At 47.0% G+C, this 15,000-nt stretch overlaps 1 protein-coding gene across 1 annotated transcript in view; it reads left to right on the top strand.

Annotated features, from left to right (window-relative positions):
- Positions 1–927: 927 nt before the first annotated feature.
- The window catches only part of LOC134455290 (trichohyalin-like), a 201,079-nt gene continuing 187,006 nt past the window's right edge, over positions 928–15,000 (top strand). The window contains exons 1-3 of the mRNA XM_063206311.1: positions 928–942; positions 1,112–1,176; positions 12,332–12,467. Of these exons, the coding sequence (XP_063062381.1) occupies positions 928–942; positions 1,112–1,176; positions 12,332–12,467 (216 nt within the window). The remainder of the gene's footprint in view (positions 943–1,111; positions 1,177–12,331; positions 12,468–15,000) is intronic.

The following is a 15,000-nucleotide window of genomic DNA, read 5'->3' as shown; positions in this document are numbered from 1 at the left end:
AGGCCCTTTTTCTCTCTCTCCTTTTTCTTTCCCGGTGTGTTTGTGTATGTGTGTGTGTGTTTGTGTGTCTCTGTTCTCCATCCATTTTACGCAGGAAGTAAGGGGTGTTTCTCTGATGTGCTTACCCTAAGAGCATCAGTAAACCATGTGTCTTGTGCAACACTCAGACATGACAAGACGGACGTCTCTTCAAGCCAAGATGGGCAATGGTGATAAGACTTGTTGTGATCAAATTAAATCAGATGCCAAACTCATAGTTAACTTCAAATCCAAAGCTCGGGGCCTGTGATCGACTGACAGAAGTTCGACAGAAGTTGCGATCATCATAGCAGAGCAAAAATGGTTCCTTTCAGTACAGGGCTGTGGCTTAAGATCTCTGAGCAGGCAACTGCGTCAAAGTTTTTGATTCAATCGGGCCAGATGAAAACGCTGGTGCATATCCAAATCGTATTACCCCTGTGATCATATTTCGCTGAAGTATTTCTTTTCATGCCGGGCGGTGTAGCTCGGGGCTATTTTTGGGAGCCTGTGTGATGATGTGTTTGTTCTGTGTCGCTAATTTGAGTCTGGTGATCACAGACGTGGTTCCTGTCCTCTTTATTGTTTTTTTTTTTTTTAATCAGCGCTGTGACCGCAGTGTGACTCTGCATTAACTGCTGAAGGCCATATGCGCTCTATGTATACTGTCTTTGCTAGTCAGAACAGAAACATGCATGTATGTGTAATTTATGTGCGTATGTGTACAGGTTATGTGTATAGTTTTTTTTAATCCTAATTTGCTTGTTTTTGTCCTCCCACTTTTATTGTAGAGTGTCTTTGGGTATCTTGGAAGTTCTCTAGCTGTAATTAAAATGTGTAATTATTATTTATTATGTATGTATATGTACACTAACTTTACTAGATGGTAAGACAATGTTCATCTTCAAGATGGCTTCAGTGATGGTCTGATGTTTAAATCTCATTGTCTGTCAATACTAAATTGATTGATCAGTCAATGAATCAATTTGTCCTCTGTAAAACTTCACATGGCAAACATGACCAAGCATTCGTGTTCAAAAGAGTTATCTGTGGAATTTCTGGTTGACTGACTATCTTATTTTTTGTTTTATAGGTTTCAGGGCTGAAACTGCACTCTCAGCCTTTGTCCGGAATCTCCCCGGCTCCCACAAAAGACCTGTAAGTGATTGCTCATTACATGTTCTGTGTAATCTTGAATTCTTTACATGGTCACAGATATTCAGCATGATAGCGATGTGGAGCTGCTCAGGACATGTCAAGTTTGGTCAAGTCACCTGTCTGGCAAATTGACCAACAAACCTAAAGCGTTTAGCTGATAGTTTGACTATATTTTAAACTTGATAATGTTTTTAAAAACTTAAAAAAGACATCTTAGATTTTAATGTGCTCATGAGTCATGAGCCATTGAAGATTGCTGTCGTAATGTACATGAATGCTAGGTAGAACCCTATATAGGTAGGATATAGGCTGCACACACATATATACATACATACGTATACATACATACATACATACATACGTACATACATACGTACATACATACATACATACATACATACTATATTATGTAGTACAGCAGGTACTGTATGTAGTACGCCTTCTTAATCAGCTCTAGTGTCTTATTTTGTTCTGATAATGCGCTACAGCATCTCACTTCCTCTCCCCTGTTTGAACTTCCCACATTTACATGTTGTAGTGCCGACACAAAAACTTTTTATCCCCCCTCGAGCAAAACTTACCTGACAACCACGTTCATCAAGCGAGCTCCTCCAGCTGTGTTGATGAGAGAGCGTGAATAAAAAAGCACCCCCTACCCCTTACCCCACAGCACACACACACACTCAAACACAGACACAAACACACGCACACAGGCACATATGCACACACACACACACACACACACACACACACACACACACACACACACACACACACACACACACACACACACACACACACACACACACACACACACACACACACACATAGCACAGTTTGGTAGCGGGAAATGCTCCTTGGGGAGGCACCGTGTTCAAAGAGCAGAGTCGAGAGAACCGGCGCCTGCCTGTGTGGAACCACAAGGAGAGGCGAGGGGAGGAAGAGAGAGGGGGAGAAGAGGAAAGGAGAACAGAAAAGAGGAAGGGAGGAGAGAGGAGAGGCTAAAAGAGGGGTGAGACGGAGAGGGAAGAAAAGGAGAGGAGAAGAGAGGGGACAGACGGAGAGGAGAAGAGAAGAGAGGAGGTACGAGATTAAAGCGAATATGGGAGGAGAGGAGAAGAGAAGAGGAGAGGAGAGGAGGAAAGAGGGGAGAAATTAAGAGAGCATGGGGAGGAGAAAATATATGAGAAGAGGAGAGGGGAAAGACAGTAAGAAGGATGGAGTGGAGGATAGGGGAGGGGAGTGGAGGAGAGGAGACGAGAGGGGAGGGGAGGAGAGGAGAGGAGAGGAGAGGGGAGATATTAAGAAAGCATGGGGAGGAGAAAAGATATGAGAAGAGGAGAGGGGAAAGACAGAAAAGGATGGAGGGGAGGGGAGTGGAGGACAGAAGAAGAGAGGACAGGTGAGGAGAGGAGAAGGGAGGGGATGGGAGGGGAGGGGAGTGGAGTGGAGTGGAGGAGAGGAGAGGAGAAGAGAAGAGAAGAGAAGAGAAGAGAGGAGAGGAGAGGAGAGGAGAGGAGAGGAGAGGAGAGGAGAGGAGAAGAGAGGGGAGGAGAGGAGAGGAGAAGAGAGGAGAGTGCAGGAGAGTTGAAGAGCAGAGCGGTGCAGTGCTGTACCTACCTGGCCGGCCGCCTGTAGAGGGCCCCCTGCTGGGCCACAGGAAGTGGGCTCAGATGCCACACCAGAGGGGGAGCACAGCACAGCAGAGCAGAGCGGAGCAGAGGGAATAATAATACAAGCATCACCACCACCGCCGCAGCCTGGAAATGAGGAATACATACGTAAATGAATAAATAAACAAGTAAAAGAGAAACAAGAGGCGTCTACTTCAGTGCCATCAGCTCTCTCTCGCTTAATCCGAGAGGGACGGAATCGAGCGATCTCTCTGGGGTAGCGCCACTACGCATGGAACCATAGGAGCTCTCTGTCTCTCTGTCTTGCTCGGTTTTACACACACACACACACACACACACACACACACACACACACACACACACACACACACACACACACACACACACACACACACACACACACACACACACACACACACACACACACACACACCAACCCATTTCTTTATGTATTTTATTCGTTCGTCAGTATTTTATATGTTTACAACAAGCTGTAGGAAAATTAATTCAATAAGAAATTGTATGTCTTTTCTTTTTTAGAATTTCAATAAGGCGGCATACAGATACATTTTAATTTCACTGTTCTATCATTTACAAAATTAATCTCTTTTTTTAGCATTTCTTTTCTATCTCTCTGTTTCATATTGGTAATTATTTCCACTTTAGACACTTTCTCTATTGTGTCTATAAGTGAGGGACAGAGCGAGAAGAATAAAGAGAGACAGAGAGAGAGAGAGAGAGAGAGAGAGAGAAGGAAATAAAGGGTGAGAGAGATAAAAGAAAAGCAAGATAGAGCAAGTGAGTGCTGTGCTTAGCCTCCGGTAGGCACAGAGGAATGGCCCAGGCTGAGGTGCTGTGTTGTGATTGTGGGGCCTTGTGTGCCTTGTATTGTGGCCGCTGTGCGTAGTGTAGTTAGTGGGGTGAAGCAGAGCTGGGTGCATTCCAGCCAGCAAGGATGCTCTCAGTTGGACACAGTAGAGGGCGCATACACGCGCACGTACGTACACACACACGCACGCACACATACACATTCGTGCACACACACACACACATACACACACAGGTGTTAGGAGAAATGTCCGCCATTTTCATTTTTTCCCCGCCATTTTTTTCTTTCATTTTTTCAGGGGCAACTTGCGGTGTCAGGAGGGCAAGATGCAACTTTCTTTTCTTTCCTTCCTTTTTTCCTTTCCTTTCCTTTAAAGACACCCTCTCCTCCATACTCCCCTTGCCTCCTCCCCCCTCCCCCTCCCCCTACCCCTCTCCTACCGCCGCCACCCACCAGTTATATTGACTTCCTCCTTCTCTCTTCTACGACCCTCCTGGTCCTCCCTCTCTCTCTCTCCTTATTAGCCAGGCAAACAAATCAATGGAGTCCACCGTGGCGGTCGGTCGGCACCAGTGCGGACACACACACACACACACACACACACACACAGACACACACACACACACACACACACACACACACACACACACACACACACACACACACACACACACACACACACACACGCACGCGCACACACACACACACACACAAACACATGCACAGACACACACACACATACACAGCTAGCCAAACTCACTGTCACAGGCAATCCCTGCTCTCATTTGGATTCTATTTCCTACTCTGTCACAGCACTCCCCTCCCGCCATCCCTCTCCTCCAACTCGAACTGACTGAATTCCACTTCCTTTCCTCCTCGGTGGAAGTTCGGTGTTTCAGTTGAGGGTGTAATAGACCGTGACCAAAACCGACATTTTGTCTTTGGAGCTCATTATTTGGATCAATCTTGTAGAGGGGGGGGAACTAACTCCCCAAAGCCAGCAGAACAATTGGCAAGTAAATAATCCTAATTATTTATCTCTAGGGAGGGGAAAAGACGTTAAATAATGTTGTTGTTTTTTTAAGTGAAATATTTCTTTTCGTAGAATATTGTAACTAAAATGGACAATTAACATGAATTGCTTTACATTGCTTTATACCTTAGCTACTTATATGTTTTTTTTTTTTTAAAAGGGTTCCTAATGAAAAAAAAAATGGACCTAAAATGTAAAAAAATTTAAAAAGAGGTCAAACCTATTTGCTCTGCACGCTCAGGGTTTCTTGATTGGTGACGTCCGCCATTGCCCCACCTCCCCCACAGCTTCTAATACGTGCCTGTTTCTGTTCCTCTGTGTGTGTGTGTGTGTGGGTGTGTGTGGGTGCATCTTTGTGTATGTGTGTGTGTGTGCGTGTGTGTGTGTGTGTGTGTGTGTGTGTGTGTGTGTGTGTGTGTGTGTGTGTGTGTGTGTGTGTGTGTGTGTGTGTACGTGCGCGCGCGCAAATTTATTGTGTGCACGTGTGCTTGTGTTTATGCGTGTGTGTGCGTGTGTCTGTGCATGTGTGTATGGTTGTGTATGGTTGTGTGTGTGTGTGTGTGTGTGTGTGTGTGTGTGTGTGTGTGCGTGTGTGTGTCAGCATGCTGTTTATTTTTTCATGGCATGTCAGCCGTCCGGCTGGCTGCTGGTTTCTGATCAAACAGCAGCAGATCCAGATCCTGTGGACGGGCAGAGCAGAGCAGAGCAGAGCAGAGATGCCTGCCACTGTCACTGAACCCCACCACCCCCTACACACACACGCACACACGTGCGCACGCACGCACGCACACACACATGCAGACACACACACATGCAGACACACACACACACACACACACACACACAGCCATACACACATGCACACACACACGCACGCACACACATGCACACACACACGCACGCACACACGCACACACGCACACACACACACACGCCAAACACCACCCCCAATCAGCCACCAAGCCGTGTGCCTACCCATCCCATCCTCACACACACCCACTCACTCGTACCCCCTCTCTCTCTGCCTCCCCCCTCCTGTCTTACCCCCTTGCTGCCTCTCAAGTCCTCCCCAGCTGGAAAGTTTTGACATCTGCTGGTTTGGGCCACGGCTGAGCAGCTGTCAGCGGCGGTAGGAAGCCTCCTCCTTCACCAACACCCCTCCCTCCCTCTCCCTTCCTCTCCCTTCCTCTCTACCTCTCCTTCTCTCTCACTCCCTCCCTTCCTCTCCCTTCCTCTCTACCTCTCCTTCTCTCTCACTCCCTCCCTCCTTATCTACCTATTCTCCTTCTCCCTCCTTCTCTACATCTCCTCCTCCTCCTACCTCCTGCTCTACCTCTTCTCCTCCTCCTTCACTCCCTCTCCTCCCTCTCCTCCCTCTCCTCCCTCTCCCCCTCCTCCTCCTCCTCCTCCTCCTCCTCCTCCCTCTCCTCCCTCCAAGGCGGCATGTGGTGGCAGCCTCCTTCACCTCCCCTCCCCCCCTCTCTCTCTCCCTTCTTCTCCACCCTCTCCTCTACTCCTTCTCCTCTCCCTCCCTCCTCCTTCTCCTTCTCCACCTCCTCCACCACCATCTCCCACCACCCCTCTCCTCCACTCTCCACCCGCTTACTCCTCCTCTTCACCCCCTCCCTCCCTCCCTGCTCCTCTCAGAGGTGGCAGGCGGTGGCAGTAGCAGCAGCACCACCAGTCGCAGTAGCAGCAGTAGCAGCAGCAGGCGTACGGCAGGAGCAGTTGGCGGGGTGGGGTGGCGTTCTGCCAGCTCCACCAGCCTGTGCCATCTGGGCTCCTGACATCCCCCTATAATTAACACAGGGGTTAATTGTTCTGGCAGCCCTGAAATGGAGGGGCTAACATCACCCAGGGGAGATCAGTCTCTGTGTGTGTGTATGTGTGTGCATGTGTCGTGTACGTGTGTCGTGTGTGTGTGCATGTGTCGTTTACGTGTGTCGTGTGTGTGTGTGCATGTGCATGTGCTGTGTGTGTGTGTGTGTACAAGTGCCACTGTGCCATCTCGCTGGTGCCGGAGAGCAGCGGCACTCTTCTGTAACTAGTATGTGTGTGTGTGTGTATGTGTGTGTGTGCGTGTGTGTGTGTGTGTGTGCACATGTGTGTGCCCGCCCACACATTATTCCACGTGTGTGCGTGCTGTAATGATAGTTTTGGTGTTTCAGTGTGGCAGACACACACATCTTTGCACACTTTACCCACATACAAAAAAACAACCAAGTATAATACACGAGTACCAATGCACACACATAAGCAGAGAGACGCACGCATGCATGCACGCACACACGCACGCACGCACGCACGCACACACACACAAACCCAGTGTGCTTAAACAGGCAGCAGTGCTTACATACTGTACACTTGCTGGGTAACATGCAATAAAGGGCTGAGGTGTTGTTTTTTTTCTTCTTTTCTTTCTCCCTCCGTAGCTCATTCTGATGAATTATGCTGTGCTGTTGTAATGATGTAGAAGGAATTGGGTTTGCAGAGGCAAAAACTACTGCCCTGGGCCAATTGGGGAGGGAACAATTTGCATGTTATTACTGAATATTCATAACTAATTGTGTTAGGCTCCGCTAATAGAGCCTAGTGACAGTATGAAAAATTGTCAAGCACTTTTATGGCCAACAAAGCAGAGTGCTTTTTTTACCCCCCTCTCTCTCCCTCCTATTTTTTTATTATACAGTTGCCCCAACACTCTAAGTGCTGAATGATCATTAAGACACTTAGTTGCTAAATATAACAGGTCGCCCCATTCGTCAGGCTGACGTGCTATCATTTATTAAGTGTTCTAATTTTATCTGTGTGTACAACAGCCATTTTTTTTGACGGTAGTTAGCACAGCGTGCTGTGTAGGGAAGCACAAACACAAGCGCCTCCACGTGAACACGACCGTGCAGCGTGCCACTGATGAGGAAAGAGAAAAAAATGGGAGAAAATGGGTTCTAAAACTCTGAATCTGATTGCGAGTTTGTGCGGAAAAACTGTGCCGTTTTTCTATGTATTTATATTTTTAAGAGAAAATTCACTTCTATTCACAGCACCCAAGATAATAATAAAAACACTTTTTATGTGTTTTGAGTTTTAGTGGTTTTAACTAATCGATAACTAATGCTGAAAAAAAAAGACTGTGCAATATGAAAAAAGTGGTATTCGTGCAGAAGACTTTACTGACTTATTGACAGCAGGTCATGCAAGCAAATGAGTCCATGGATAACGCTGGGAATTATTGATTCTGAATGAGCCTGCCTGTAGGGAAACATTTTGCAGATCAAATACAACTAAAAAAAAGTGTGTCTTGGATGGGTTATATGGATAAAATCACCAAATGTTTGGGCTCAGTTTAATTGAATCAGCACCTCAGTGATGTGTTGTATTTACGCCGTTCCTCAGAGCAGAAAACAAGACTAAAGTGTATGAGAGAGAGTTTGTTCTTAGTATCGTCCAGCAGACTATTAAACACGGAGAAGGGTGTCTGGTAAGCATGTGAGTGTGTGAGGGAGAAGATGGGCTTGTGGCGGGATGGGACGGGTCGGGGTGGTAGGGGGTAGTAGTGGGCACGGAGGCTCTGATCTTCGGTGTGTCAGAGCAGCACGCACTCGTCTGCGGAGCCACTAAATGGATGCCCCCTGGGCACAGGGAGACTGAGAGCCGCAATTTTGCACGCCTCTCTCTCTCTCTCTCTCTCTCTCTCTCTCTCTCTCTCTCTCTCTCTCTCCCTCTATCTCTCTCTCTCTCTCCCCCCTCTCCCTCTATCTCTCTCTCTCTCTCTCTCTCTCTCTCTCTCTCTCTCTCTCTCGCTCTCTCTTTCTTTCTCTCTCTCTATCTGTCACTCTCTCTATCACTCTATCGCTCTACCTGCATCTTACATTCACTCACTCTTTCTTACTCTTTTCTTTCAAACTGTCTCTCTACTGCACTTTGTTTATCTTCTTTCTCTCTTCCTGTCTCCTTCACATACTGTGCACTCTCACACGCTTCTTATTTTCACTATCTCTTGTTCTCGTTCTGTTTTTATCCTTATTCTACTCAGAGTTTTTGCCTCTCTGTCTTACGCTTTCTCTCATTCCATCTTTTACAACACTGTTACTCTCTCTTCCTTACCCATCTCTCACTCGCTCTGTCATTCTCTCTCTCTTTCTGTCTCTCTGTCTGTCTGTCAGACTGTCACACACACACACACACACACACACACACACACACACACACACACACACACACACACACACACACACACACACACACACACACACACACACACACTTTCTCGCTCTCCCTCTCTTCTCTTGCTCCCTTTCTCTCTCTCCAGGGGCAGCACTGAAAAGACAGGAACCTTTTACCCAGCATGACACCATGCAAAAAAAGGAGCGAGGAGAGAGGGGTGGGGTGTGGGGGTAGAAATAAAGAATAGGGGAAAAAAGGCAGAGAGATGGGAGAACAGGGCAGTCAGGAGGAAGGAACAAAACACCTCCTTTTTGTTCAAAGTGTCCCGTAAAATAAAAAAAATGGGAGCGAAATTGACTGCAGTTAGTCACCTCTGAAAAGGGCTACTTCCTTCTATTCAACCCTATTCTATCCGGCCCTGTCCCCTACTGGCGTCTTTTGCACCTCAAGATGAGGCACATGCCATGTGTCATTATGTTACGTGATGCCCACTAAATACATGTTATATTTAGCAATCGCACAAATAAGAAGCAGGAGTAAAAAGGCCCTGTCTTGTTCCTGAAGAAGTGTGATTTTCTTTTCTTTCTCTGCCCCAGAAATACTCGATAAGACTTAAGAACAACTTCTGAGTTGTTTTTTATTTCTTTTCCTCTTAGTGATCCGTGACACTTTTATTCTCGGCTTTGACAAAAAGTTATATTTTTTCGTTTCATTTCTTGCTGAAACACGTGTGAGCGTTTGGGGCGAGTCCTTTTGTTTGTGCGCGCGCGTCCTCTTAACGTCCTTGACGACGAACGCCAGGAGACGCATCACACGGCACTTTCAGGAGATCTTTAGGTTTCTCGTGGTACATTCTTAACCATTCCTCAGGTGTTTTGCCGCCATGCGACGATGCACAGCATTTCTTTAAAAAAAAAATCTCCCCTTTCCCTCTCTCACAACTACAACTCCACCCTTCTCATCCACCTTCTAAGTCAAACCCCTCTCTACAATCCATCCTTTGCAGTTCGTACCTGCTTTTCGCTTTCCACGTCCCGTCCCTTGTCAGTTTTGCATCAATCCACATTACTGATGGGCTCGGTGGGAAGGAAAGGAAGCCATGAGCGCTGGCATTTGCATACCCAAATAGTGGGAGTGAGGGGCGGGGGAGACAGATTAGTGTTGCCGGCGCACATTAAGAGGCAATATTTATGGGATCTGGCTTCTTTAGCACGAGGACGCCTGCCGGCTCAACACTTGACAGCTGTCGCTTGCAGCCCGAGCTGCTCGCGTCACCTCCCCTCTTTCTCTTCCTCTACGCTCTTTTCCTCATGTCACCTCCCCTCTCCCTCTTCCTCTTCCTCTCCCTCTCCGCTCCTTTCCTCGCGTCACCTCACCTCTCCTCTCCTCTTCCACTCCTCTTCTCCTTGCTGCGCCTCCCCTTCGTCGCCTCCTCCTCCTCCTCCTCCTCCTCCTCTTCTCTTCTCCTCACGTCACGTCACAACAGGCAGCCTCTGCTCGATCCGCCGCCTCTTCTGTCACACTCCGGTTTTGTCTGTGGTTGCTACGTTGAGACGTTTGAGATGCTTTTGTGTGTGTGTGTCTGTGTCTGTGTCTGTGTGTGTGCTGGTGTGTGTGTGTGTGTGTGCGTGAAAGAGAGAAAAAGAGAAAGAGACAGAGTGAAAGACGGCGCTAGAAAAGAAAGAGAGAGACAGAGTGCGTTAACAAACTCTGGCAGCGAGAAGCTGAGGCGCTGCGAGCCTCTCTCTGTCATTTTGAGGGCCTCGCGCTTCCCCGTGGTGTCCTGGCAAATAGCCTGTCCAAAAATTCCACATCTGCCTTCACTTGAGCTCTTTGTCTCGCAGACATTTATCTGCACTGATCGAGTCTGTTTTCTGCAGCCATTTCCACATCACGTCAAACCGCGTGTGTGCATGGGAGCATTCAAGTGTACAACCTATATTTCACGTATGAAGTATATTCTTTTCTCTTTTTTTTTCACTTGATAACGGGAGATGGACTGTTGTTGAATGGGAGTGGTAGGGGTGGGGGGGAGTGGCAGAAGAATGGAAAGTCTAATGAATCACTCTTATTTTTGCCCTTTTCAATTTCCCCTTTCCTTTTTATTCCTGCCCAGGCAAGCTCAGAGTCGTCTTTGTCCATAATACAATCTGTTTGCCTCAGCTATAATGGGCCAGAGTGCAGATTTGCGTGTGTCCGTGTGTGTTCATGTGTGTCCGTGGGTGTCAGTGTGTGTGTGTTTGTGTGTGTGTGTGTGCGTGTGTGTGTGTGTTTGTGCGCGCGTGTGCTAGTGTGTGTGTGTGTGTTTGTGTCCGTGTATGCGTGTCCTTGTGTGTGTGCGCGCACTATGGACAGGAACTCATTTTAACCAACCCCCAGGTGTTAACTTTAACACCCCCCCCCCCCCACCTAAGTGACAATAATATGTGGGGTTTTTTTATAAAAGGAGGAAGAGCCAAGCCAAGCCGTGGTGGTCGAGGGAGGTATAGGACGCAACACTCACTACATAGTAATTACCGAGCCCAGTAGGGGGTCTGTACTGAAAAGAAAGCGATAGAGAGAGAAAATAAAGAAAAGGAAAAAAAAACAAAACTACCTCACACTATACAATGCAGACAGGAAGGTTCATTAGGGCTAACTCATTAAGCCCCCCCATTACAAGTGCTGCACAGCCCACAGACGAGGCATTATAAGGAGCAGAAATGGGGTCGGGTGTCCGTCCGCGCCAATTTCACTGTGCCATTCACGTGGCCAAGTGATGGTTTTGATGAATACCTTGCAGGAAGAGAAAAGGAGAAAAACAACAAATGAGCTTTTTTTTCTTTTCTTTTCTTTTCTTTTCTTTTCTTTTCTGACCTTGTGGACAGTTGTTTCTTCGCTATACCACTTTTGTGTGTGTTTTAATAGATTTTGAAAGCTCCAGCTGTCATTTCAGCGTTGAATTAGTTTAATCACTTCAAATTATTTTTCTTGTAGTATTTCATAGTAGTGGTAGTAGTATTAGTAGTGTATCTTTATCATTACATTATCATTATATTAACTTTAAGAACTGAGCTTACAAATATAAAATAACAATATTGCTATTGTTTCTAATGACACAAACATCTACTACTACTACAAAAGATTTCCTTGGCTACAGGTTCTAGGCCTTTTCACCATCTTTGCTACTATTATTGCTGCTTCTACGACCACTACTACTAGTACTACTAGTGCTATCGGCACTACTACTACTACTTCTACTACCACTACTACTACTACTTCTACTACCACTACTACTACTACTACTAAAACTAGTACTACTACTACGACTACTAGTACTTGTTCTACTACTACAATGGTACTACCATAATAAGAATTTGTTATTATGAATATTACAAATATTACTGGTTTTATGGTTATTACTCTTATGGATTTTCTATATCATGATTTTTGCATGATCGTTTAAGTGTTTTAGCTTGAGGTTAATATCCTGCCGTGCCTGGTGTGTTGTAGTGAGGAAGAGGAGAACAATGTGGAGGCTGAGCGCGAGGAGCTACCGCAGCTTCTGAAGGCAGAGAGAGGGATTATCCGCAATCTCCAAGAGGAAATTAAGACGCTCTCGGACACGACCACGCCGCAGAGGAATGAGGTATGAGGCCTCGGCTTTCTCCCGCCCGCCTCTCTCCTTCTCCTTCTCTCTCTGCCTCTCTCTCTCTCGCTCTCTCTCTCTCTCTCTCTCTCTCTCTCTCTCTCTCTCTCTCTCTCTCTGTCTTTGTCTCTCTGTCTTTATTTTTTTTTCATTTGCCTCTTTGATTTTGTGGAAACGACTTTGAAACGCAGCTTTAGTTTTTATGATATTGCTTTGCCGCGTGCGGTGCAGGCCCCCTACACATGTTGCGAGTTAAAGGCGGCGTCTTTGCGTGTGAATCGCTGACATATCTGCCCTTTAGGCTTCAAATGCCATTTCAGATGAAATACGGCCTGCCGGCTAGCTACACCACTCCACACACACACACACACACACACACACACACACACACACACACACACACACACACACACACACACACACACACACACACTCACACACATACACAAACACGCACGAACACACACCTCTCCACCCACACAGTGTTGACAAATTAAAAACACCAGTGTTTTACTATCTGTGGGCTATGACGAGACACATTGAGGCTTGTTGTTGGTAAACCACATTCATTTGCAATGTAGCTCCCTGTGACAAACAAATCATTTAGGACTTGTCAAGTAGTCTTAAATCAACCCTGTCTGTCTTTTTTTCCCAGACTCCAATGAATGTGCATTAGAATTGTAATCATTTTTATTTTTTCCTTCCCTTTGGTTCATGCCTGTGTCACCTGTGCAGTGATTTGCAGACTGGCATCATGTAAAGGCGTATTTATTTCACGCCAGTGCATGCTGTGTTGAGGTGTGATGCCTTTGCAAGTAAAGTCGTGGTCCTCAAAGCCGCAGGAAAGCGCCTTTGTCACGTGAGCAGGTTTGCGCAGTTTCCAGTCGTTTGCCAAGAACTGCCAAACAAGCAAGGGAAATAGCAAAATTTGTTGCGAAATTGTGCCCAGACCAAGACCATCCCTAAACCTAACCTGTCACAGGGCCTTGTGGAGCACGAGTCAACATGCAGAGGCGTAGTGCACAAACGCCATAGACGGTTCAAATCGGCGTGTTATCTTACTCACTTTTATGATGCCATGTTATGATTTGGCAGGTCTAGATCTTACCTTGGTGGGCCTGGAACACACTTCACAAGTTGTTGGCCTGAGTGCAGAGTACTATGTGTGTTCTGAAGAAATTGACAGGCCTGGATTTTATAAAATCAAGTTGAGTTATGCTCAAGAATCAGTGGGGATCGCTCTCTTGTCTTTGCACCAGCGCGCGCGCGCGTGTGTGTGTGTGTGTGTGTGTGTGTGTGTGTGTGTGTGTGTGTGTGTGTGTGTGTGTGTGTGTGTGTGTGTGTGTGTGTGTGTGTGTGTGTGTGTGTGTGTGTATTTGTGTCTGTGTCTGTCTGTGTGCATCTGTCTTTCTGTCTGTCTGTCTGTCTGTCTGTCTGTCTGTCTGTGTCTTCCTGTGTATCTGCCTGTGTCTGTGCATAGTTGAATGTTGAGTGTTAGTGGAGTTAGTGGACAACTCCACACACCGTCTTAAGGACTGGGCCGACACACACCATTGACCGCACTCACGCATGCACACACACACACACACACACACACACACACACACACACACACACACACACACACACACACACACACACACACACACACACACACACACACACACACACACACACACACACACTCACACACACACACACACACACACACACACACACACACACACACACACACACACACACACACACACACACACACACACACACACACACACACGCACGGCAAGACCCCAAATAGCCCCATGACCCCCAGAGGGACCTGTCTGGGATTATCTGCCTTACCTCTCCTGTCTCACACCCCCACTATTCCCACCAAGCTCACACGCACGCACACACACACACACATGTACACACACACACATGTACACACACACACACACACACACACACACACACACACACACACACACACACACACACACACACACACACACACACACACACACACACACACACACACACACACACACACACACACACACACACACGACAGGCCTGGTCACCGCTCTGGACCGGCCCTCCTCAGCTCAGGTCCTTTTGTAATCACGCAAATGGCCCCCAAACGCCATGATCTCATGCTGTCTGTAAGTGGCGCAGACACTGAAGGTGATTGATGCCCATTTCCTGGAGGCCAAGAGCAGCCACTGGTGGGTGGTGGGGTGGTGGGGTTGGGGTGTACCGTTTAAACGAGGCCGGATTTGAATATTTGCCTTTGATCTGAAGTTGTCTATGAGGGCAAGAAGAACGAATGAGGAGGATGAAGAGGAGGATGAGGAGGAGGTGGAGGAGGAGAAGAAGGGACATGACCAGACATGGGTCAAACGAGATCTCCCCAAGCGCTTCAAGATTTAGTCTGCTGCTGCTACAAAAAAAAAGTTTTTTAAAAAATCTGCTGCAGTTCCTGGAACTCGCAGAGACAGACTCTCCATGTTAGCAGGTTTAATTCTATCCCCAGTAAAATCCCCAGGGTTGC

Source organism: Engraulis encrasicolus, chromosome 9 (genome assembly GCF_034702125.1).
Source record: "Engraulis encrasicolus isolate BLACKSEA-1 chromosome 9, IST_EnEncr_1.0, whole genome shotgun sequence".
Taxonomy (NCBI): Eukaryota; Metazoa; Chordata; class Actinopteri; order Clupeiformes; family Engraulidae; genus Engraulis; species Engraulis encrasicolus.
Note: the sequence above shows the minus strand (reverse complement) of the source record. Positions and strands in the feature narration are given on the sequence as shown.